Raw genomic sequence first — 26421 nt, 5'->3', positions numbered from 1 at the left:
TCTTTATTCTTTGTCTCTGCAGTCAGCTTGTCCCATAACTCCTGGAGGAGTATGGGCAGCGTTACTGTGTTAGCTCTAACCTGGGAGTGTAATTCACAGAAAAGGGTCTACGAAGGGCTCAGATTTACCTTGCCCCTGGGAGCCCGGGTTCCCTCAGTCTCAGCAGCTCCTGTGCCACCGCCTCCAGCCATGCCAGTCTGGTGCTCACAAACACCTGGGTTGTCTGCATTCTCCACGCTGGGACTCCATCATGGCAGAAGGCACACACAGACCCCCGCCAATCACCATGGCTCTCTGTGCTCCTGCTGCCAGCAGCTCTACATGTCGTCTGCTGCTGCTGCTGCTGCTGCTGCTGCTGCTGCTGCTGCCGCCGCCCATGGCGGCTTCTGAAGCAGCTGCTTTCTAGTTCTCTTCTGCATCCAAGGTCCCATGCTCAGGGAAACCAAGGGCACACCTGCTTTACCCTAAGTTACTTTCTTTTAAGCCTGCATTTCTCAGACTTCCCAAGACCTTTATGACTTACTTATATTACACCTTTAGACCTAACTTAGGCCTGCATCCTCAGCCTACCTAGATCATTCACTCAGACTCATGCCATCACACATTCAAACTCCCACAACACACCCAGACGTTCACACTTTCAAACTACTTTTTCAGACCTAAAAATATCACAAACTCAAACCTTCACAACGTAGATACTTGTTGCAGCCCTGACTTTTCACTCCTCTGGCTTTTAAAATACCTTTAAACAGCTGTCTACTATTACCCTGCTCTATATATACAATTTACCCCCGAGTTAATCATCATACTTCTTCTTTAATCTGAGCATTCTGTTCACTTGCGGTGTCCTTGACTGGATCCCCTGTATTCAGGTCCACTGTTCAGGCCCCACGTTTCAGATCCCACCAGACCTGTCAAACAGTCCTGAATGGGGGAGTGAAGATTGAGAAAAAACAGATAGGAAAAAGACATAAAAGACAGAGACACAGAATAGGTTCGGGAGGGCTCTCAGTACCATAGCAGCCCAAGTTTATTTCTCAGTCTTTTTATACCCAAAGCAAGAAGAGCAAAAGACCGTATCATGGATCAAGGAACAAACAAGCATAAACACCTTAATTCTCAAAACATCTAGTAACCATGTCTTTGGCCAAACATCCTGTTATATGGCCTTGAAGAGCAATATATCTAGTAACTATGCCTTTGGGCAAACATCCTATTATCCAGCTATAAGGAGCAAAGACAAGCTTAAACTCTTGAGTCAAGATGGAATCAAGCCACAAGCTGGAGTCTCTGGGCTCCCACAGTTAAGTGCACTGGCTACTCTTCCAGAGTTTCTGAGTTCAATTCCCAGCAACCACATGGTGGCTCACAACCATGTATAGTGGGATCTGATGCCCTTGTCCTTTTTAATGTCATACATGCAGATAAAGCACTCACATATATTAAATAAATAAATCTTTAAGGAAAGAAAAAAGATAACAGTAGGATGACCAGAACAGTTTTCAAAAGTAAGGATAAACTTGAGGGCTGGAGAGATGGCTCAGTAGTTAAGACTGCACACTGCTCTCCCTGGGGACCTGAGTTCTGTTCCCAGTGCCCACATCTCATTACTCACAACTGCCTGTAAACCCAGGTTTGGGGGGATCCAATGCCCTCTTTTGGCCTCTGCAAATACCTGCAGACACATGACATACAAGCACATTTGTGAACACACATGTACTTGAACAAAAAAATAAACGAACATATACTAATTTCAAGATTTTCTTTTGTTTGTTTTGTTTTGTTTCAAGACAGGGTTTCTCTGTTTAACAGCCCCGGCTATCCTGGAACTAACTTTGTAGAACAGGCTGGCCTCAAACTCCCAAGGTCCACTTGCCTCTGCTTCTCAGAGGTGTGCACCACCACGCCCAGCTCAAGATTTTCTTGTAAAGCTACAGCAATCACGTTAAGGTAGTACTGTAAGAACAGTTATATTAATGGAGAAGAGTAAATATATGTAAACAATTGATTTTCGGGAAAGGTATCAAGTTCAGTGGGGGAAGATAAGTTAACACATAGTACTAGAGCAACTGAATATCTGCATTTTAAAAGATTAGCACTGGACATCGGTGGTGGACACCTTTAACTCCAGCACTCAGGAGACAGAGGCAGGCAGATCTCTGTGCGTTTGAGGCTTGGTCTACAGAATGAGTTCCAGGGCAGTCAGACAGGCTCCAAAGCTACACAGAGAAACCCTGTCTCAAAACAAACAACAACAACAACAAAAAATTAGCACTGGAGCTGTGTGGGGTCCCCTTTTTCTTCATGGTCCATTGGCCACCAGTCCATGAGGGTAAAGGGGCAGAAGCAACAACAGAAAGCTTTGTACACGGCCTGTGAACACATCAGAGATAGCCCTCCAGGAGACAGCTTCAGTGAGTCAGCTCAACTTTATTCCAGAGCGAGGGGGAGATTTATAGGATGGGGACAGTGGCTGTGGGATGACCTAATTTGCATTAAGCAGCACACACTGATCATAAGGCTCCTAGTACAAGTCTTAGGTCCTATCATAAAGCTCCTAGCACAATGTCTAATTACCATACGGGCAGCAGGGGAAAAGCTGCAGGGAAGAGATTAAGTCAGGTATCAGGGCCTAGAGATGGGTCTCCAAGTAAGGTCCAGTGGAGAACAGGGTGCCTTCTGCTGCTGGGTGGGGAGGGGGAATCCTCCATGTTGTTGATCTCAGAGAGAGCCGCTAGGTCATGGTAGACTGCAACCTCCATCCAGCAGGGCTTCCCAGCAGAGCTGGGCTGTAGCTCAGTTACAATATGTTTAGTGTACATGATCATGCTTCTGAGTTTAGTCCCCAACACAGCCACACAAATTAGTGTGCCATATGTAAAGAGGAATATGATCTGCATCATAGATGTAAGGGAAAAAATTATGTCCAGCTAAGCATATTTCTTAGGACTCAAAATGCTTTAATCTGAAAAAAAAATTAGTGAGATGGGCCTTAACAAAATTAATAACATCTTTAAAAGACATTAAGAGCCGGGCGGTGGTGGTGCACGCCTTTAATCCCAGCACTCGGGAGGCAGAGCCAGGCGGATCTCTGAGTTCGAGGCCAGCCTGGGCTACCAAGTGAGTTCCAGGAAAGGCGCAAAGCTACACAGAGAAACCCTGTCTCGAAAAACCAAAAAAAAAGAAAAAAAGAAAAAAGAAAAGAAAAAAAAAGACATTAAGAAATTATATAGACAAATCCAAGATGGTTAAACAGTTACCAGTTATAGAATGGGTGTTCCTGAGGCCCTAAAGTTAGTACACAGCACATCATTTAGTTAATTTGAATGTATATAATGCATGGATAGTACTCTTACAAGTGAATATGGACAAAAGCTTGAAAAAGTTTTCCACACCATTATTCAGTAGGGAAATACATATTTTATAATAATTCCACGTGGATGTAAACATGTGTAAAAGATTAAGGACTGGAGAGGGTTCAGTGGGTAAGAACACTTGCTGCCCAAGCATGAGAGCCTCAACTCAAGAGAGAGACCTTGACAATGGATACATGCCTTCAATCCCATTGCTGTCGGAGGCCAGGGAAGGGAGGATCTCTTGGGTAAAAGTGGTCACATCAGTATGCTGATGTAGATAGATCCTTTCAGGTATACACTCAAGAATGGTATAGATGTGTCTTTTGTTTGTTTTTCCAAGACAGGTTTTCTCTGTGTAACAGTCCTGACTGTTCTGGAACTCGCTTTGTAGACCAGGCTGGCCTCAAATTCAGAGATTGGCTTGCCTCTGCCTCCTGAGTGCTGGGATTAAAGACGTGTACTACCACACATAGATGGATCTTTTGGTGGTTCCATTTTAGATTCTGGAGGAACCTCTATATCAATTTCCATAGTGACTAAAGTCATTGACAATCACATCACTGGATAAGGGTTCTGTTCAACATCTTTCCTATCTTTTACTGTGTTTGCTTTATTGGTGGCAGTCATTCTAACAAGGTGGGATGGAATCTGAGTGTGGTTTTGATATGCTTTTCTCTGATAGCTGAGGGTGTTAGTATTCCCCCCTCCAATTTTTTTTAAACAGACTTAATTCACTTTATTTTGCTTGTATAGAAACCCTTATGTGGTAGCCACAGCTAGAGCCTGGGTCTTCTGAACAGACTCTGGTGTGGGTTTTCACAAGATGGTCAACGAATTCCTGATAAGGACACTTGGTGAACAGAGTCTCTTTCCAGAGATTGTGGGTCATGTAGCTGTAGGTCTTGGAGATGGCATCAAAGGTGGCCTTGGCAAAGTTGCCCAGGGTGCCAGTGCAGCCCCTGGCTGACGTGTAGCGGTCATCAGTACCAGCCATCATCAGTAGCTTCTTAGGCACAGGAGCAGAGATGATGCCAGTCCCTCTGGGGGCAGGGATGAGACGCACCAACACAGAGCCACAGCGGCCTGTCACTTTGCACAGGACAGTGTGGGGCTTGCCAATCTTGTTCCCCCAGTAGCCTCTCCACACTATGAAAGCTTGGCGAAGATGATGGCCCCTCAGGTGACAGTGGATACCTCTGCGGTAGAGCACTTAACACCAAGACCAACATGACCATCATAGTCCCCAATAGCTACAAAAGCCTTGAACCTGGTCTGCTAGCCAGTGGGTTGGCTTCTGTAGTGGCATGATCTTTAGAACCTCATCCTTGAGGGAAGCACCCAGGAAAAAGTCAATAATCTCGGATTCCTTAATGGGCAGGGAGAACATGTAGATCTCTAACTTGACCGTCACGTCTTTAACCAGGCGGCACAGCTTGGTGACCGGGATTCACTCTTCACCCTCAGCTTTACCTGCCGTGACCATAGGCCCCTAAGACCGCTGCCAAATTCGAAGGGAAACCTCCTAATCCTGGGCCTCTGGGAGAGATCCCAGCACCGGCATCATCTGACATTTGATGTTTTCCTGAAGAAGAAGGAGCATTTCCATTAAAAAAAAAAAAAAAAAATTCCAAGCCGGGCGGTGGTGGCGCACGCCTTTAATCCCAGCACTTGGGAGGCAGAGACAGGTGGATATCTATGAGTTCGAGGCCAGCCTGGTCTACAAAGTGAGAGACAGGACAGCCAGGACTGTTAAACAGAGACACCCTGTCTCGAAAATACAAAACAAACAAACAAATTCCAGTTTATTTATTTATTTTTTTAGTAATTGTTTGCTTTACTCGCCCCCCCCAGTTCCTTGTAGATTCTAGGTACCCCCCCCATTGTATATATGTGGCAACGACTTCCCCTCGTTCTTTAGGCTATCTGATCACAGCAAATTGGTTCCTTTGTTTACTGTGCTACTTTCAACTTATGCCATCCCGTTTGTCCATTCCCGAAATCTAGAGCTCCGTCTCCCCCATTACTTGGTGATTTCACTTAGACCACCTTCATTTGTGTATTTAAATTTAGGAAGCTTTTACTATTTTAGGTTTCCACAGGGCCCTTCAAATTGCCCTTCATTGTAGCTGTCCCTGTATCCCTTCCCTCACCCTCCTCTTTCCTTCCCCTCTCCATTAGATCCTCCTGTTCCAGCCCATCCGTCTGCCCAGCCCACCCCCACCCATCCATGACTACCTATTTTATTTCCCCTTTCAAGAGAGATCTGCCCCTTACCCCCTTACACTATACCTAGCCTCTGTGGTTCTTTGAGTTCAGCAACTTGTCTTTTTGTGTTGTTTTTGTATTCAGCTACCTTGCTGAAAACGTTTGTCAGACCTAAGAGTTTTCTGGTGGGGTCTTTAGGGTTTTTAATAGGATCATGTCATATGTGAATAGGGCTAACCTGATGTATTAGTCAGGGTTCTTTAGAGAAACAACTGATAGAATGAATTTATGAATATAAAAATGAGATTTATTAGAGTGGCTTAAAGGCTGTGGTCCTACTATTCCAACAACGGCTGTCTCCTGACAGAAAGTCCAAGAATCCAATAGTAGGCTGAGATGTCTCGATAGTCTTCAGTATATGCTAGAATCATGAAGAAGTTGTCTAATAGCAACGAACCACTTGGCCTTACTGCTGGTAACAAAACTCAGATCCTCTGGAAGAGCAGGAAGCAGGCAATGCACTCTTGAATGAATATAGAATAACAGGATAAATGTAAAAGAAGACACAAAAACACTTCATTCGGGAGGCAACATGAAACTAAGTGAATCACACACAAACAATGGGATAAAATAAGAAGAGAGAATAGGGCAAATCGCAGCATAAACTGTCTAAAATGTACTTCTAAATAACAATAATAAAAATTTAGAAATAACTGGGGCTGGAGAGATGGCTCAGCAGTTAAGAGCACTGGCTGTTCTTCCAGAGGACCCGGGTTCAATTCCCAGCACCCACATGGCAGCTCATAACTGCCTGTAACTCCAGTTTCAGGGCATCTGACACTTTTACAGAGACATACATGCAGGCAAAACGTGAACACACATGAAATAAAAATAAATAAATTATAAAAAAGGGTTAAAAATTAGAAATGGCATGGAAATAAATATATGATAGGAAATATTAATATTAGAATTTTTATAACTTAAACTGTCAATTGACATAACATAGATAAGTACTCAAACTACAGGATAAGTTCTCTCTGAGTGTGGTGATTTGAATATGAATGCTTCCCCCATGGGGCCTGGAGAGATAGCTGAGCAGTTAAGAGCACTGGCTGCTCTTCCAGAGGACCCAGGTTCAATTCCCAGGACCCACATGGCAATTCATAACTGTCTGTAATCCAGCACCAAGTGATTTGACACCTCACACAGACATACACGCAGGCAAAACGCAAATGCACATAAAATAAAAAATCATTCTTTTAAGCGAAAAAAAGAGTGACTCCTATTTTGGTTAGGGTTTCTATTGCTGTGAAGACCCCATGACCACAGCAACTCTTACAAAGGAAAACATTTAATTGGTGCTGGCTTACAGTTCAGAGGTTTAGTCCATTATCATCATGGCGGGAAGCATGGCAGCATACAGGCAGACATGGTGCTGGAGAAGGAGCTGAGAATTCAACATCTTGATCCACAGGCAGTAGGAGGAGACTGTGAGCTAAGCCTGGCTTGAGATTCTGAGACCTCAAAACCCCAAATGACATACCTCCTTCAAGAAACTCCCACCTACTCCAACAAGGCCACACCTTCTAATAATGCCACTCCCTATGGGCCTGTGGGTCCATTTTTCATTCAAACTATCACAGCTCCCACAGGCTCATGTATTTGAATACTTAGTCACCAGGGAGTGGAGCTGTTTGAAAGGATTAGAAGGATCCGGAGGTGTGGCCTTGATGGAGGAAGTGTGTATCTGGGGGTGGGCGCTGAGGTTACGAAAGTCTATGCCAGGTCCAGGTTCTCTCTCTGCTTGTGGATTAGGATGCAGCTCTTAGGTACCTTCTCTAGCACCACAGCCAGAGTCTTCATCAAATGCTGCTGGGAAAACAGGCTCCTCACTGCAGATCAACCACCATCTTAAACAGTAACTCAAGGCCTGGGAAAGAGGACCTAGCAGGTAAAGGTACTTGCTGCCAAGCTTGGTGACCTAAGTTGAACCGGAACCAGCATGGTGGAAGGAGAGAACCTACTGCTGGGAAGTTGTCCTCTGACCTCCTTTTCTGAACCGTAGATGTGCTCCTCTACACAAGTAAATACATGTGAAAAAAACAAAACAAAACAAAAACTCAAAATGAGACAAAGATGTTAATGTAAGACCCCAAACTCTAACATGATTACAAGAAAACATATGGGCAATATTTAAAAGAGTATAATGCTATAGGTAATGATTTTTTTTTTCTGGATAGGACTCCAAATGCACAGGAAGCAAAAATTTAAAAATGGCAAATTTTTGCATATCAAAACTAAATTTTTGCATATAAGAGACAAAAGTGAAGAGATAATTTACAGGGTGGGAGAGAATATTTGCCAGCTGTTTATAATAGAGATATAATATCTAGAATCTATAAAGAGCTAAAAAGAAAAAAAAGCAAGAAAAACAAGTAATTTCTTTGAAGACTGGGCAAATGAGCTAAATAGACGCGTCTCAAGAGAAGAAATCTATGCAAATAAAAAAAATGCTCCATAGTTTTCCTTCAGGAAATATTTATTTCTTCAGTATCCTCGTTTATGGCAGTCAATGGCAGTCAATGCCTTTCTTTTAGGTCTATGAGGGTTCCTCTAGGGAGAATTAGGTTTTGTTTTGTTTTGAACTTGTTATTTTATTATATGTATGTGCACCACCTGTGTGCCTGGTGCCCACGGAAGCCAGAAGAGAGTGTCAGTTCCCCTGGAACTGGATTCACCCAAGGTTGTGCGTCTCCTGCAGGTGATGGGGAATCGAAATAGGGTCCTCTACAAAAGCATCAAGTGCTCTTGACAGCCCAATCCAGTAGGTGTAGCTAGTGTTGGTTCTTTTTTTTTTGCAAAGCTCCACATGATGCCCAGGAACTCAAAAGACTAGCACGTGAGGAGGCGATGGATGGAGAAGGGACCACTGCGCTGATGAGAGGGCGGGAGCCTGGCGGGGAGAAGGACTCTTGAGAGGGAGAGCCGGACAAACTCGGCGGACCGACAGAAGGACAGTCAGTCTCCCAGGACTGGGGCGCGAAGCGGGGTGGGCCACGGGGGCGGGGCCTGGGGGAGGCTTGGGGTGCCCGCCCACTGGGCGGCACGGAGCATGCGCGCTGGGGCGCTCCCGCCGCCCCCGCGTCTCTAGGACACGGCTCCGGGCGCGGCCTCCCCGTCTCCGCGCAGGATCCTCGCAGGCTCCCCGCAGGCTCCGCGGACCTCAGCGGGAGGTAACGGCCTTGGACTCCTCCCCAGGCGGTGCGTCCCCGCGGGTCCAGCCTGGCTCTCGGGACCCCCCGCTTTCCTCGCGGCCCGCCCGCCCGCCCTCTGGCTCCCGGTCTCCCCCCGGCCTCTCAGGCGCCGCCCTCCCCGCCAGGGTCCCCCCCGCACCTCCACCGGGGACCTCTGGGCGACCCTTGGGCCACACTGTCACGAGGAAACTTGTGGGTTGACCCTGGCCGACGGCAGAGCAGCGAGGGATGGACGCGGTGTCCTAGCATCCTCCGTGGCAGAAACGCCCAGAACTTCAAGGATTTTCTTGAAATGGCACTCTCGGATTTGTTTGAAATAAAGGTACCTCTTTCCCGCGCCCCCCGTAGGCTTGACAGGTTACGCCTGCTGTGTGCTCTGCGTGATGGAGCGGATTTTTGCCCCCTCGGTTCTTGCTGTTGTGCGGCGCCAGGTCGCTCTCCCGTAGCATCAGTGTTTTGAGAGGCTTTGCAATATGCGTCAGAAATGGTGTGTGCTGCGTCCCACGAGGTGACTTTTAGAATTCTAAATGATGGAAGGTTATATGTGGAGCTCTCTCCCGAAATCTTGAAGTGGTTTGCTGTCTTTTTATCCTTGACGCTTTACTGCAAAACTATGTCCACATATTTCCAAACAAATCCTTGGCGTGAATACTTGTTTATCTTTCATATCTAGAAGTAAGGACTTATTAAACAAAACTATAATATAATTATCCCACAAAACCCAAACTAACAATTTGTTGTCTCTAGCATAGTCTATTAGAGTAGTCACCAATAGTTGCCTTTTAATGATTTTGCATTTACATAAGAGTTGCAAAAATAATGTAATTAAATATGTGCTTTTATTCAGATTATCGAGTTTATGTCTTGCCATACTTTATCTTTCTGTTTATACATGTGCATGCACATAGTATTTACGAGCTATTAACTACCTAGAAATAACTTTCTAAACGTTTTAAGGATGTTATATGTATTGTACATTTATATTCACTCATCATAGTCAGTAAAGTGCATATCTCTAGTAATTCTTTTATATGTAAGCAAGTAGTCATCACATTTGGGAAACAGTACTGAATAGTGCTGTTTATAGCAAGTTTTGTTTTCTGATGCAGGATAAAATACTGCATTTGGTTGACGTGTGCACTTAAATCGTCTTTAATTTGGAACACCTGACCTTTTGTTTCCTCCTGACACTGGTTAGCTAGTTTTATGTCAGTTTAACACAGACAAGAATCATTTGGGAAGAAAGAACCTTAATTTGGAAGAAATGCTGCCCCTTCCCCTCATTGGAACTGTGGCCAAGCCTGTGGGGCGTTTTCTTGATGGATGCCAGAGGGCTCAGCTCACTGTGGGTAGATACCATCCCTGGGCTGGCGGTCTTGGGTGTGTAAGAAAGCAGGCTGAGCAAGCCATGAGGAACAAGCCGGTAAGCAAGCAGCACTCTTCCCCCCCCCCCCCCCCCCCCCCCCCCCGAGATAGGGTTTCTCTGTGTAGCTTTGCGCCTTTCCTGGAACTCGCTTTGGAGACCAGGCTGGCCTCGAACTCACATCACAGGGATCCTCCTGGAGTGCTGGGATTAAAGGCATGCGCCATCACCACCGCCCGGCTGGTAAGCAGCACTCTTGAGTGGTCTCTTGCGTCAGCTCCTGCCTCCAGTTCCTGTCTCGGGTTTCTCCCCGACTTTCCTGGATGAGGGACTACAAGCTATGAGATGAAATAAACCCTTCCTTCCCGAAGTTGTTTTTGGTGTTTTACTGCAGCAATTAAAAACCTTAACTAGGAAATTGCTACCAGGTCATGTTCCGCTGTGACAGACATGACCGTGTGTCTTGGGGAAGGATTGTGGTGGCCTTTGTATTTTGAGTGCTCAGAGCTCAGTGGACCGTTTTGTTGGGAGAAATGCAGGTGATGGAGGCCGAACACAGAGGGAAGCAAGTCTTACCGGGTCATTCAAGTGAGATTTTGAATTAAGAGCCGCTAAGGTGAAATTTTTGCTTTGCTGGGACAATTGATACTGGTCATCCGGGGCTGACGAAGCAGCTATGGTTAAGAAGAGACCAGCATCATTGAGGGCAAATCTTCTGGGAAGTGTTTCCTCAGGGTCAGTACACTGAAGTTATGGTCCAGAGAAGGTCAAGGATGTCCCTTGTCCTGGCCACCATACTTGCAAGGGTGTAAGAGTTTCCTAGTTGGCACTGATTTGAAGGCATGAAGGGATCATGGAGAGAAGCTGAGCTTATTGGTTAAGATATTATCCCCCCCCCACCGTAGTGCAGGAGGGTTAAAAATTCAAGATAATCTTGGTTTATAAGGAGTTTGAGGCTAACTTGGACAAGAGACCAAGTTGTCCAGGTTAGCCTGGGGGGCTCTGGGGCTGGGGACATGGCTCACTTGTCAAGTGCTTGCCTAGCATACACAGTCCAGGCCTCCATACCACAAAAACCAGGTACGGTCGTGCAGGCAGGCCTAAAATCCCAGGTGTCTGGAGGTGGAGACGTCTGAGTTTGAACTCCAGGACCCACTTAGAAAGCTGGGCATGGCTGAATGTGCCTGTACTCCCAGAGGCAGAAATAGCTAGGTTCCAGGAGCTCCGTGGCTAGCCACCCTAGCCAGAATGGCTAGTAGCAAACTGTCACTTTACTGAGAAATCCTATCTTGAAGTATAAGGCAAAAAACAATAGAGGAAGACATACAGTGCCTTCTCTCGCTTCTGCATGAGCATACAAACGTGCTTGCAAAATGCAAAGCAAGCGTAACAGCGAACATTAAAACCAAAATCAGTAAATAAACATAACAAGAAAATTAATTTATCACAACCATTTAATGCTTGTTTTCTGGATTTTCCAATTGTTTAGGTTTTTCTAAAAATATAATATTATGATGAAGCCTATAATTACTTGGTGTATTTAGTTGCCTGGTCTGTTCATCCTTTAGCTGCTCACCTTTCATGACCTGGACTCCACTGAGGGTTACAGATTAGTTCTTTTGTAAATGTCCCTCATTTTGGGTTGATCTGATGCTTCTTTATGATTATGTTATACATTGTTCTCAGTTTATGCATCTTCAAAACAGATGTTACCATTGAGACACCGATGAGATCTTCTCATTTTACCTATTAGGTAGCATGTGACTTCCATTTGTCACATTTCTGGTAGTGTTCATTTTGGTCACTGGATTAAATGGCTTCTGCCTGACACCATGTCAATCTCACCACTTCTTATCACATGCTCTATTCATAGTAAGGATTCAGTATCTTGCTTTGATTCATAGATTTTTAATACATTAGTATGATTTATTTTAATGTGCATAGTGATCTTAATTTGGTCAGTGAGATTCCCTTTCAGAGTGATCTCTGTGCCCTCTGCTTGGGTTCCAGTATACCCTCAGCTCGACTGTCCAGCTGAGTGATCATCCTCCCACCGTTTTTCCAACAACAGGCTATTCTGCCAAGATTATGCTTTCCCTCCACGCTGATTGGGTTCTGACTCTGCACCCACACCACGGCTCAGTGTGAGCATCCTCTTCTTCTTGCGCCATAATAGACGGTCCTTGGTCTCTGCCACAGGTGTCCCCACAACTAGTGTGGGGACTTGCCGCGCACCTCTTGTTTTGTGCTGTCTGGAGGCTGTTTATTCATTTGTGGTGCTGGGCATTGAACTGGGAGCCCCTCACATGCCAAACAAGTCCTCTAGCTCTGAACTGTGTCCCGGCGCTCTTTTTACTTCTCATTTTGAGACAGGGTCTCAATCCCTTGCTCAGGCTGGCCTTGAATTCACTCTGTGGCACAGCGAAGCCTTGAACTTACAGTCTTCTGCCTCAGCCCCTGGAGTACCTGAACTTCATATATATGCCAACAGGCCTGGATAGGCTTTTCGTTTTAGATGAGCTAGACAGTTTGCTTACCTGGTGATAGGAATTTCATGAATAATTACTCCAGATGTTATTTTCTCACCTTTTGTGATTTAGCCTTGAAAATCCATAACATCACTTCCCTTATACTTTGTTGGCTAAAGTGACCCCACAATCTACCTTAATGTCACAGGAAGAGGCAGAGCAATAGCAAAGTCAGAATATGAGCACAAGACTGGACGTTTGACCTTCTTTACTAAAATACAGTCAGCTACACTGAGAAATGCAAATCATACAGAAACGTGATCATCAGTAGCCTACCTACTTTATAAGTCATTGTCTGAGAAGTAGTGTGTTAAGAAAGCAAATGCAGGGTTGGAGAGATGGCTCAGAGGTTAAGAATACTCTCTGTTCTTCCAGAGGTCCAGAGTTCAATTCCCAGCAACCACATGGTGGTTCACAAGCATCTATAATGAGATCTTGTGCCCTCTTCTGACCTGCAGGGACACATGCAGGCAGAACACTGTATGCATAAAAAATAAATCTTAAAAAAAAAAAAAAAAGAAAGCAAATGTGTTTGCTTTTGTTCAAAATGTGGATGCAATGTAGTATGAAATGTCTTCTCTGAAAAAGAATTATTATGAGCTATTGAAAAAATAATAAAAAATTCTTGAAGTTCTAAATTAAATCTTCAGCATTACCATTTGGATTTCAAATGTCTCCTACAGACTCATTTTCTTGACTACTTTGTCTCCAGCTTGTGATGCTGTTTTGGAAAGTTCTGGAAACGTCAGGACTTTGGTCTAGTTAGAGGTCACTGGGAGTAACCTTTGCAGGTTGTATCTGTTCCACTGTCCCTGCTCCCTCTGAGGCTTTCACCCCTATATTTGGCTCCATGTTTTTTTTAATCTATTAAGACCATTTAGAAATTTGTCTGCATCCTCCTGTGTAGTGAAGACTCTCCTCTTCCCTGTGGTCCTGTAGCCATGGGATTGTGCCCAAGTGAATGTGGCCGGCCAGCTGGAGTTGGCTTTCTGAAACTGAGCCACAGCAGATCTTCCCTCCCTTCCTTAGGTGGTTCCATCCAGTATTTTGTCACAGTGTTGAGAAAAGGAACTAACAGTCTCTGTACATATTATGGGCTATTTATTATTATTGTTATTATTCACAGGATCTTGTGACAGGCTGTGCTTAATTGGTCATTGCTATCTCAACAAGCATGGAGATAAGATTAGAAGTTTTGACATCAACAAGTATCAAGCAGAAAAAACCCTGGCCCAGAGTTTCCTGGTTGGGTCAAGTGAGTTTCTATTTATTTATTTATTTATTTATTTATTTATTTATTTATTTATTTATATAACTAATGGTTTTGCATATGTTAAATGTGTATTTTTCCTGTAAGATGTAGGAATATTCTGTGGCCTTAACCCTCCTCCCCAGAAAATGCCCCCAAAATAACACATCATATTCAGAAGATCACCCATCCCCTGAAAAGGGGTGTGTGTGTGTGTGTGTGTGTGTGTGTGTATGTATGTATGTATGTATGTGTGTGTGTGTGAATTTATAACGTACAAGTTAGCATTTACAGAAAATTGAGTCATCTGTCTAGGTAAAAGCTTTTGCTTTCAATTTTTTCTTTCATATCATATTTAAAGGGAGTATTGAATTTCCTACACTTGTTCTACCAAAACAGTGGCGTGATTCCTCATATTGTGTCTTTAAAGGATCCTCAGAGCTGGCACAGGAGAGGTGGGCCATAAGGCATTAGTAAACCAGGATTCATAATATATGATACAGCATTCACACCTTAAAGTGGGCAAACCTACATAACTCCCCTTTAATTTATAACGATTGTTGACATAAAGACTCAAATTTTCAGTGAGAAATTCTGCCATTAACTTCTCTGTAACAGGAGTTCTCTACTGTATGTTTTGTTTTGTTTTGTTTTCCCCAATATTTTATCTTCTATGTAGCAATGTTTTCCTTTCATGTATGTAAGTACACTGCATGCCTGGCCAGAAGAGGGTGTCATATCCCCTGGAACTGGAATTTCATAGAGTTGTGAGCTGCCACATGGGTGCTGGGAATCGAACCCAGGTCTCTTGGAAGAGTAGTAGCAAGTACTCTTAACCGCTGAGCCATCCTCCAGCCCAGGAGTTTTCAACTTTTCCCCTCATCAGAATCATCTGGACAGGTGCAATTTATTCAACCATAATGAAAAAATTTTGAAGGATAGTGTGTGGAACTAGAGGTCATTCTGTTAAACAAAAGAAGCCTGCCACAGAAGGACAGACGCTGCATGCTTTTTCTCAAACTAAAAAGTCTGCATTTAAAAATAAGTATGTATAGGATGTGAAAGTAGAAAGGGCCTGTGTGGGAGGAGGAAGGGGTCCAGTGGGAGGTGGACAGGACAGAACCAGGCAATGGGAAGAGGGGAAGACAGATAGGGTGTGTTTATTCATGTTCCAGCTTGACTGTATATGTATGTGTATCCTTGAATAATACAGAAAGGGGAGTTCTTGGAGGTAGGAAAGTGACAAGGGAGGCTAAGGGCCAATATGAGCAAAATGCGTGTGACAAGTATGTTTGAAAATATCAAAATGAAACCCATACATTGTACACTAACTAAAATAATAATAAAAAAACAGATTACTGAGTCCCATAGCACCTCCGGCTCAGTAAGTCTAGGCTGGGCAATTTATACTTTTTGTTTGTTTTCTTTTTTAGGGTTTAGAATGTTTCAAAACATTGCTTATATATTTTATGTATATGAGTGTTTTGCTTGCATGCATGTCTGCCTGTATACTAAAAGAGGGTATCAGATTCCATGAAAATTCCATGAGACTACAGTTACAGACAGTTGTGAGCCACCGGGTGGGTGCTGCAGATTGAATCAGGACCTCAGGAAGAGCACCCAGTGCTTTTAAGTACTGAGCCATCTCTCCAGCCTTGGTAATTGGTATTTTTAACAGGTTCTGAGGTGCTGAGGTGTCATTGCTACTGCTGGCCCCACAAACTTCATCTAAAATATCTTAATTTTTCTAGACCAAAAAAAGAAAAAGAAAAGTGATCTGTCTGAGTCATGAGCTTATGGATTTCCAAAGCCATATTCATTTTAATCTAATCAAACAGTATAAAAACTTGTCCAGCCAGGCTGGTAGTGGTACACGCCTTAATCCCAGAACTTGGGAGGTAGAGGCAGGCGGATATCTGAGTTTGAGGCCTGCCTGGTCTACAGAGTGAGTTCCAGGACAGCCAGGGCAACACTGAGAAACCCTGTCTTGAAAAACCCAAACCAAACAAAAAGCTTGTCCATACTGATGCTCACATGCATAGGATTAAATAATTTTGGCTTGCTGAATTGGCAAATGACCCTAGAGTTGTTAGCCTTTAAAGAGCTTTAAATGCAGCCATTAGATCGTCTTACCCTGTAACTTTAACAAGGGGCATTTTATTATTATTTCGTGTTTTCATAGTGCTAGATGCAGAATATATAGATATAGAATCAGGACCTCATTACTAGACAAGCATTCTATCCCTGAGCCCAAGTGTTATTTAAAACAGATAAAAAGTGTTTAGGTTATGGGTTTAATGTTTACTTTAGATTTGTGGTATGAATTATTCTTGTTCTTAAATGTTGTTTTGTTTTTCTTTCTAGACAATTTATGTCGACAAGATTAATTAACCTAAGTCCTTCACATGTGTTTTTCTCTTAGGAGAATGAAGCTGTTTTTCTTTTGGATGAGAAATGCATAAATGAGATTAATTTGCTGTCAGGAAGAACAAAGAAGAAAATTCCTAGTCTGCAGCCTTTATTGAAGGATGTCTGTTTTCTGGCAACATCCAGTAATGGTTAAGTACTGCTGATGTGTTCAAAAGGCTCACTTGCTATGATTTTTCAAGAACAAAATGTTGGTGATAGTGTGTTAAAAATTGCATTTCACTTTTGAACAGATGTGTGGCTGTCTGGGGTCCTTACTACAGGAGAGCTTTTCCTGTGGAACAAAGATCAAGATTGTTTGAAAATGATACAAGTGACTGAAAAGCCTAAAGAAGTTATTAAAGCTACAGTGGGTAGGGATGTTTTAAATTTTGTTTGACTGGAAAAAGACTGAAATGTTTTCATATTGCTATTTTGATAATGTATCTCTCTCTGTGTGTGCATATTGTTTCTGTTTATATAATATTTATTCTGGAAATTGGTGGTCCTTTTTTGCACTTCATTTAACTTGAAGGAGAAAACCTGGCATGCCTGTCGTTGCTGTGACAACAGATTCCTAATGTTACAGTAACAGTTTAGGTTTTGTGGTGCCATTGTGTAATCCAAACAGTGCAGGAGACCGAGGCAGAAGTATTGCTTGGACTGCAGATTGAGCGCAAGGTCAGCTTGAGTGGCTTAGTGAGACCCTGTCTCAAAATAAAAAGTAAAAAGGATGCCAGGAGTGAGTGTCAGTGTTAGAGCACTTGCCTAGCCTGGACAATACACTTGGTTCAATCCCTCTATTAATTATTGTTAATGCTGGGCATGGTGGCCCACACCTTTAATCCCAGCACTCAGGCAAGCATTTGGGGTACCGAAGTAGGAGGATCCCAGTGAGTTCAAAGCCAGCCTGGGCTACAGAATGAGACCTTATTTCATAAAAGCCAAAAAGGAAAAGCAAATTAGGCGCTTTCATGAAAAATTCAGATTTTGGAAGTTTCATTTTTCTGTTTTGTTCTGTGTTAATTAGCAAGCTCTTCAAGACTATACTTGTATGTAGCTGAAAATGGGAAAAGAGTTCTGCTTATTACATCTTCTGGCTGCATACTTCTGTGGGAATATGTGGAATTGAAGAATATCCTATCTTCTAAAAGCCTCCCGTTGGTGGGTCAGTGGTCCCAAATCATACCCGAAGAAGCAGTTTTATTGCCTTCTACTAAAGACAAAGAAGCTGTAGTGGATGCTGTTTTTGTCAAAAATGAGGTAAAATCCAAATGAGACACTGGAGTAGGACTCTTAGGCTTTAAGAACTGTCCCTATCTGAAGGCTATGTAGTCAGGGGTATAATTGCAAACCTGTTTGTCACTGGTCAGAGCAATTGTGAAACTACTGTTTGGAAACGATGATTTTAAAAATGCTTTCAAATTAAAACCTACTTTCCCTTAGTAGAATATGACTTGTAGTGAGCATGATGGTGAACATGGTAGTACATACCTGCAATCCAAGCACTTGGGAGGCAGCTGTGCGAGGACTAACCAGAGTTCAAGGCCAGCCTGGGTTGCATAATGAGCTCCAGGCTGTCTTTTCTACATAGCAAGGCCCTGTCTTAAACTACCAAGTTAAAATAAAATGTGTGCATGTTCTATAAGCTAAGAACTGGTGGCTTTCCATAAGTCATTCGTTCTCAGGATATAATAGAGTCATTGTTTAAATAAAAATTTTAAATAGCTTCATATAGCTCTGTGTATGAATTTTCGTCTATTACCCAATCCACTTTTGTTAGAAATTGTATTTTGAATTTAGGCTTGGTGGTATATGCCAATTTCAGCACTATGGAAATAGAGGCAAGATGATCAGTTCAGACCAGCCTGACCTCTTTAAAACAAACAAAAAACAAGCCCTTTAGTCCCAGAACTTGGGATGCAGAGTCAGGTAGATCTCTGTGTTCAAGGCAAGCCTTGTCTACAAAGTGAGTTCTAGGACAGCCAGGGCTGTTACACAGAGAAACCCTGTCTCGAAACTGCCCCCAAAAATGGCATTTTGAAATTGTATTGGTGCCTCCCAGTAAGGTGATACTCTAATATAAATAATATAAAACTACAAAAGAAGAGAATAATTTTACAGGAACCTTCCCAGCAACAGTAAATGGCAGTATATTTTTTTAAAACTAATATTCGAACATATTTATGAGATGGCATATAGTACTTTTATATATTTGTATATTACAGTCGAACTGGAGTAATAATAAATATTTCTATATCCTCAGACATTAAATACATGTTGGGAATTTTATTCTTTTTGAATCACTTTGATAATACTTTTATTATCTTATATATTTTTTCAAAGATTTATTTATTTTATGTATTTGAGTGTTCTATCTGCATGTACGACTTTAAGCCAGAAGAGGACATCAGATCCAACTACAGATGGTTGTGAGCCACCATGTGGGTGCTGGGAGTTGAACTCAGGACTTCTGGAAGAGCAGCCAGTGCTCTTAACTGCTGACCTGACTCTCCAGCCCCTTTTGTCTTAGATTATCAGTTATAATATTGGTAATATGGTCAGCAGTTACCCTGCAGTGCTGTAGGAACACCAGTACAAATTCCTCTGCTTTGGTGTCCCTCATTGGACTTGAGTGTAAACAAGATGCTCAAGGCCCTGGGTTTTCTTCCTAGCCCCAAAAGACCTCTTCTATGTTCTTAGCCTGACTTTTCATTTGGGCCTTGTATCTGGCAAAGAAAAAAATTGCTTAGCCTTTAACTTACTATTAAGAATGAAATAGAAGCTGGGTCCCAATATTTTTTATTTATTTGAGACATACTTTCATATATCAGTTTATTTTCAGATTAATTTTATACTAAACTATTAAATTTATCTGCAGTTATTTGGCGACTGCTGCCTGTGTTCTTTTACTTTTTATTCTGGAGAATGCTTGAAGTTAACATTTCTGGCCATTCAGTGGTATGAGAATGTGTTTACATCTGTAAGGTGAGGTAAATATTTCCTTCTCTTATTTTCTCCTTTCAAACAAGCATTGCCATTTTGTCATTGACCAGCATGGATTTAAGATCTTTAGGTCTTTGTTTCAGTTTGTAAAGCTTTGTAGATCTTTCCTTCTACCGTTTAAACAATTACTCTAGAAAGTTTCTCTTGTTTTTATTTCTCTTCCTAGAAGGGAAAACATGTAAGAGATAGCATAGTTTGTGGTATATTTGTCTTGATTCTGTAACAGTAATTACTTTGAAATGAATTGAATTTTAAAGGGGGCAAAAATATTTGAATTTACTGTTGTACCTTCAAAATGCTCAACTGTTTTGTTTTGTGTTTTTGGACAAGGTCTCACTATGTAGCTCTGGCTATCCTGGAACTCTGTGTGATCATGCTAGTCTTGGACTCAAGAGATCCTCTTGTCTCTGTATCCCAAATACTGGAGCCACCAGGCCTATCCTCAAGTGTTTTTTCTTTGTTTGTTGGTTTCTTTAATAGTAAAATAGTTTGTATTCTAAACTCCATAAAATAGAACAAAATATATAAAAGATTATAATATCTAAGTAAGATTTAGGAAAGTAATGTGACTTTATGAATTCTTTATGTTAACAATACTTCATTATTTACATAAAGTAAAATGAATAAATCATAAGTTTATAAGAAGGTTGATAAATATATACAGCGATTGAATTATCCCTCAGAACAAATGTAGGAAATTGGCATAACCTAAAGAGTTCTGTTTCCCCTACTTTTTTCTCAATTTTTTTATTAATGTACATTAATTGCATAAAAAATAAAATTTTCTTTATGACATTTTATTTGATCATATTCATATCCCTATTGTCCTCACTCATTTCCCTCCCTTTATAATTCCAGTAATAAGTTTGCTGTCGTGTAAAAAATGTTTAAATATTTAGTTGAAACATGCATATTTATGCTTGATTAGGGAACATAGCTCTTCTTAGAAAACTCCAATACCGAAGTAGATTTACTGACAGGTACTCAACAGTCACTGATCGTATGTATATGTACATCTATTGAAGTTTAGGTAGACCCTTGTGTTTTTTGTTATTAACTACATATCAACTTCAAACTTACTATATGAACTTGGCATGCTCATGTGTGCCTGTAGTCTTGTTACTTAGGAGGCTCAGGAAGAGGCTCACTTGAGTTCAGGAGTTCAAGGCCAGTGTAAGTCATATATTGAGACCTCGTCTCAAAAGCAGACACACATACATCAGAAATAAATATGTAAATAAAATCATTAAAGCTTGCTGGGCAGTGGTGGCTCACTCCTTTAATCCCAGTACTCAGGAGGCAGAGGCAGGCAGATCTCTGTGAGTTCAAGGCCAGCCTGGTCTAGAGAGCGAGATCCAGGACAGCCAGGGCTCCACAGAGAAACCCTGTGGAATCTTGCTTTCATTAATTTTATTACTTTCTTAGGTCATTGCCGTTCCGTGTTCACTGGGCACAACAGGAATGTTTCCTGTGTCGTCTGACTCCTAAGTGTGAGTCAGTGAAGTCAAGAGGAGCTCTGCTCTCTGCCTTCTCAAGAGATGGCCTTGCCCTGGCAGTGACTCTTAATCAGAAAGACCCAAAGGTCAGTAACTAGCATCTGTCCTTACTACTTTATGCTCTTTAAAGTGATGTTTTCAGCCCATTGTGGTTTGGTACAGTTATGTAAATCAGCTGTCATAATTTTCAAAAGTTGTTCTGAAGAACTGTAAAATTAAAAAGCTTATCTTGGTGGCAAATGCCTGTAATCCCAGCACTCCGCAGACTGGGGCAGGAGGATTTGAGTTCAAGGCCAGCCTGGGCTACATATCAAAAGCCTGTCTCAAACACAAGAAAACGAAGTAAAAAGTGAAAGAATAGAAGAAAAGAAGGGTGTCGCAGCTGTTGGCAGGGCAGGGGCAGGAGGATTCCAAGTGTAAGGCTGCTCTGAGCAACTAAAAGGATGGGCTGTCAGGACTGCCTGGCATAGAAAGACTACTTACTTTGCTAGTATAATAACAGCTCTCTCAGCCTCCAGTAAGTAATACACACGGAAGATAATGCCATATTTTCCCCCTTCTAGGCAACTCAGGTATTATTTATAAACACACTGAATTTCGTTACTCTCTGTGGTGGCCTTAAAGGATGTAGTAATAAGAATCCTGTGGTCCCAGCTACACTTACCAGGTAAGAACACATGTGCTTATTTCTTGGAGGGTTTTTGAAGTTTGAAGCTCTACTGATTCCATAAATATCATTTAGATAAAGAATGTGACTTACCTTTGTACTTGGTAAATTCTAAAAGTTGCTTTATATGAAGAAAGCCTCAAATACTTTTTTTTGGTTTGTTTGTTTTTTTCGAGACAGGGTTTCTCAGTGTAGCTTTGAGCCTTTCCTGGGACTCACTTGGTAGTTCAGGCTGGCCTCGAACTCACAGAGATCCGCCTGGCTCTGCCTCTGGAGTGCTGGGATTAAAGGTGTGCGCCACCACCGCCCGGCTCTCAAATACTTTTAAAGGAAGGATAGAGCATAAAATAAACAAATGTATTTTCTTTTTTGTTGTTTTTCCTATCTTCTTAGGAATGGAATTGTGAGCAGTAGAGCAATAGGAGGCGTCGTTAGGGAGGGTAAGATGAAAAGTCAAGGGAAGATCATCATTCATTCAGGAAGGCTGGGGTATTCACAGATTTTTAAACACAACATTCATAGTGGTTTTTGGATAACACATCAGCTATAAGACGAATACAAGTTAGGTGTGATGGCGCACACCTTGAATCCCAGCACTCCAGAGGCAGAGGCAGGGGAACCTCTGGGACTTTGAGTCCAGCCTGGTCTACAAAGCAAGTTCCGGGACAGCCGGGGCTATATATAGAGAGATGCAGTCTCCAAAAAATAAAAGGAAAAGACCTGTACAAGATTGGAGTACAGAGTTTTTCTCTTGAGCGCCTCCTAACCTCTTTGTTTCTGAACATGTCCTGTGCCTTTCTCTGAATTTCCGGAGTGGTCAGGTCATCTAGCTACTTCTCTTCATTCTTTGCCTCCCCACAGTTCCTTTCCTAGAGCAGCACTGGTCTCGGCTCAGTGGTCCCTTGGACAATGTGCCCCATTAGCAGATGGGAGGGGAGCTGCTTGTTGTTCTGGTGATACATTGATGCTGCCAGGGAGCAGCAGTAGGAAGGAGGAAGGAACAGCTTTGGGAAGGGGCGGTGTGCTGATGAGTGGGACTTCTGATGAGCTGCTGAGTGGATAGGCACGTCTGAGAACCTGTCATCAGCCTTGGTTACAGGCTCCAGAGATTACAGTTCATTCTGATCAAAAGATGAGTGAAGCCGGGTGTAATCCCAGCATTTGGGAGGCAATCAGGCTGATCTCTGTGAATTCAAGGCATCCTGGTCTACAAAGTGAGTTCCAGGACAGCAAGGCTGTGATATAGAGAAACCCTGTCTCAGGAAGAAAAAAAAAAAGAAATAAAAGGTGACTGACTAATTGGCTCAACTTTGAGGAATATTTTCATTTCTGAATTGCTTATCATTTCTAATTGGAATATTGTTGGGGTAGATGTATGTAAGCCTTTTTTTTTTTTTTCTACAAAGTAAAATTAACAAAATTTATGTGACAACCACCTACTATTCAGTCCTTCTAAAACTGTCATTTGCTCTTTCTAGGTCATACTGGGTAGGAGACATCAGCTGGACACATGCTAGTCTTTTTCTGGCCTGTGTGTTAAAGCGTGGCTCCCTGGTTTTACTGACCTGTCTAGGTGAATTACTGACATTAGTTACACTCGGTTGCTCTATAGAATTTGGGCCAGCTGAATTTATTCCTCTTCATCCACTAATAACATATAGGTGAGACATTTGAATTGTTTTGTTTACATATCTTATTTTCTTTGTGATTAATTTTATTATGTGTTTTTACAGAAACAATTTCATCCCCAAATTTTTTTTTTCCTTTCTGTGAGTCTGTCATGTCAATATCTGTTTCTTATCTGTTCCTAATTATTTATAGTTTTCTTCCTGTTTCTTTTTGTGGCTTATTCCTGGTGAAAATTTGACATTGTGACTATGTAAGTATAAAGTTATTTAAATATTTAATAGTACCGAAAATTTAGCTTTACTATAAAAGATAATAAAACATGACACATTATTTTAAAAGTGTAGCACTGAGATAACTTAGTAACTCAAAATGAACATATTAAAGAACAAAAACTGTTAGTAATAGGCTGAAGAGTTTAGCCATATTTGGATTTTAGTTGTGAAAGAAGGTAACAATTGGATCCTGTAGTCAGACAATCCAGGTTTCAAGTACTAGTTTTCCTATTTCCTAGTTCTGTACATGAATAATTGTTCTTTAAGCCTCGGTTTCTTTCTTGTGAAATGAGCATGACAGTAGTTGTTTTATAGGATTGAGGGAGTGAAGTCAAAAGCTGGTGGCTGTGACTGAGGACATGTTGCTGGGAACCAAACTCTAGTCTTCTGGTAGAGCAGTAAAAGTTCTTAACTGCTGAGTCGTCTCTCCAGCCTTAAGAGCTGTTTTTTTAATAGAAAAACTGGAAGTGACTTTTGAAATTTATCAGTCTATAGAAAGTAAACGACATGGGTACATCCTTGATTATGTTTAGCCAAAAAAAGGATGCTTAATTTTTAGTGACAGATTAATGCTAGGAGAAAACTGTCAATTCCTGCAGTGAAAGTTGTAGGTTTGGTTTCTTTTTTAACCTTTACTTTTTATTTTATGTGCATGGGTATTTTGCCTGCATTATGTCTGAACTTTGTACATTCAGTGCCCAAGGAGGCCAGATGAGGGTGTTAGATCCTTTGGGCCTGGAGTTAAACACAGAATTGTGAACCTCCATGTGGTTGCCGAGGCTGGAACTTGGGTCCTTAATTTGTATTTACTGGAATTTTCTCACATTCTCCTTTAAAGTTACTATTTAAAGGCTTTTCAAATTGATGGCTTTTTTTCTAGTACATATTCATTATTTGAAAAAATAAAATTTTAAAATCACGACACATTATTAAATAGTATAAATATGATTCTCACAATCCTTATACTCAGAGATAAAAATTAACATCTTAGGGTATTGTTTTCTAAATATTAAACATACTCATATTGCATTTATAATAATAGTAATATGTTATTTACTTTCAACATATGATAAATTACATGAAATGTATTGTTTATTTTTAGCCTTATTTTGTTAATTTTAATTTTATTTTAATGTTTTGTGTATGTGTGTGTGTATGGTTATGATATGTATGTGGGCACAGGTATGCCACAGTGTACATGTGGAAGACATTCTCTCCTTCCACCTTAACATGTCAGGCTTGTGTGGCAAGTGCTTTTGCTCACTGAGTTCAGTGGACAACCCTCATCTGGCCTCCATGGGCATTGCATGCACTGACATTAATACAGGCAAAACTCCATACACATAAAATAAAAAATAAAAAGAGTAAAAGAAAATGCTTTCACTGCAGGAAATGCCAGTTTTCTCCTAGCATTAACCTGTCACTAAAAGTTAGGCATTGTTAGTTTGCTGACATAATCAAGACCATCCCAGCCATTTCAGTATCCTTTAGACATCACTGTTTTAATGCTTCCTTACATTTCTCTAATGAATCTATTCAAGTGGGACATTTCACTAATGAAAACAATCCGTATTTGAGATCTTAGGCATCCTAACTTGTTTTTGTACAGCACTAGAGCTCAAACTCATGGCCTTGCACACGGTAGGCAAGGGCTTTATCACTAGGTCTCCCAACCTGTATTTTCATAGTTCTCTAGTCTAAAAAATTACCATATATTAATATCTCCTTTTATATTTATAAAACATTAAATGTAATAAGCAACTATATTACATAATCAGTCCATTATAGAATTATAAGATACATATATTTATGTGAGAGACTCATCTAATTTTAAACTCATAAAAAGTCACACACCAGTATATTCTCCAAATGTCCTATTTCTTTCTTTATTTCCTCCTTAATAACAATTGTACTAATTGTAATTCTTGTAATTCTGTTCCTATATTTACATATTTTAGAAAGAAAGCCAGCTACTTAACCCTTTAATAATAATAGTAAGATGCCATAATTCTTAAATAGGTTGCATATAGTTAAAAAAAAAACAAGAGCTAATTGCCACAAAATTCAGGAAAACATTTGGAAACATGTAAAGACATGTATTTTGGTCACTGTTATGTTTCCTAGAAGTCAAATATACAAATTTAATATTTTCATGTGTTTCATCTGCTTGCTGTCTCATTGTTTTATGGGATTTCTTTACCTTTTATTTTGAATAATATGATTGCTTCCTTTAAGATCCTTCTCTTGCTGATTCTTGGCTTTTCGTGTTTGTTTGCTAGACCACAGCAGTTTACATTTCAAGATCAAAATAATTCTGTAGATTCATCAGCTTCTGACAGTGACCCTCTGAGACAGAGGTTTTCTATAAAAGCACACTCACGGCTACCCTACCTTATTATTTCTGATGGATATATGGTTACAACCCTTCGGTTTCTTGATAACCAGTCTCCAACAGCGCTCGTGAGGTCGTTGCTACTTGATTCAACCCAGAGGCTTGAGAAAGCATACCAAAGTATGATGCTATCTAAGGTACAGTGCCTTTTGGTATCTGTGGTAAAAAGTGCCTTCCTGTTCCTTTCAAAATTAAAACTATATCGACAGTAATAGTAGTCTTTTTGACACTGGAAGTTTTAATCACCTTAGAATTACAGATAAATTCTTGCGCTTGGAAATCATCTGTCTTTTTTTTTCTATAGCCGAAGGACAAAGGGTTGAACTTGAGATCACTGGATTCCTTACGGTCTAGCCTGTTAAAGCGTCAAGGAAAGGAGGGGTCAGAACATGGCACTGTCCCCAGATTTCTGCAGGTAGAAGAAACAGTGAAGTTAAATGAAACTACAGATTTCCAGGTACTTACTACATACTGACTTTAGTCTAAGAAATTCATTGATTTTTGTTGTTGTTGTTGTTGTTGAAGGAAATAGAACTTTGAGAACAGCACAGCGATCCTATGCATAAGGCTTCAATGGTATTAAATATAATTTCCCCCC

General features: G+C 41.3%; 1 protein-coding gene and 1 pseudogene across 13 annotated transcripts in view; one reads left to right on the top strand and one right to left on the bottom strand.

Moving 5' to 3' along the window:
* Positions 1 to 4115: 4115 nt before the first annotated feature.
* LOC102905418 (small ribosomal subunit protein uS5-like) lies at positions 4116 to 4927 on the bottom strand (annotated as a pseudogene).
* Positions 4928 to 8696: 3769 nt separating this feature from the next.
* Positions 8697 to 26421, top strand: part of Cplane1 (ciliogenesis and planar polarity effector complex subunit 1) — a 97705-nt gene continuing 79980 nt past the window's right edge. For 8 of the 13 annotated variants that reach the window (XM_076551809.1, XM_076551813.1, XM_076551807.1 and 5 more), the window contains exons 1-11: positions 8723 to 9137; positions 13833 to 13961; positions 16378 to 16513; positions 16616 to 16735; positions 17392 to 17624; positions 19243 to 19349; positions 20793 to 20949; positions 21427 to 21530; positions 23009 to 23191; positions 25711 to 25960; positions 26128 to 26280. In XM_076551809.1, coding sequence (XP_076407924.1) covers positions 13881 to 13961; positions 16378 to 16513; positions 16616 to 16735; positions 17392 to 17624; positions 19243 to 19349; positions 20793 to 20949; positions 21427 to 21530; positions 23009 to 23191; positions 25711 to 25960; positions 26128 to 26280 — 1524 coding nt within the window. In that variant the 5' untranslated portion in view covers positions 8723 to 9137; positions 13833 to 13880. Of the gene's footprint in view, positions 9138 to 9924; positions 10239 to 13832; positions 13962 to 16377; positions 16514 to 16615; positions 16736 to 17391; positions 17625 to 19242; positions 19355 to 20792; positions 20950 to 21426; positions 21531 to 23008; positions 23192 to 25710; positions 25961 to 26127; positions 26281 to 26421 lie in introns of those variants that run through there. The other 5 variants (XM_076551816.1, XM_076551815.1, XM_076551817.1 and 2 more) reach the window with 5 other exon arrangements.

The sequence above is a fragment of the Peromyscus maniculatus genome, chromosome 15 (assembly GCF_049852395.1).
Source record: "Peromyscus maniculatus bairdii isolate BWxNUB_F1_BW_parent chromosome 15, HU_Pman_BW_mat_3.1, whole genome shotgun sequence".
Classification (NCBI taxonomy): domain Eukaryota; kingdom Metazoa; phylum Chordata; class Mammalia; order Rodentia; family Cricetidae; genus Peromyscus; species Peromyscus maniculatus.
This window is presented reverse-complemented; position numbering and strand designations above follow the sequence as displayed.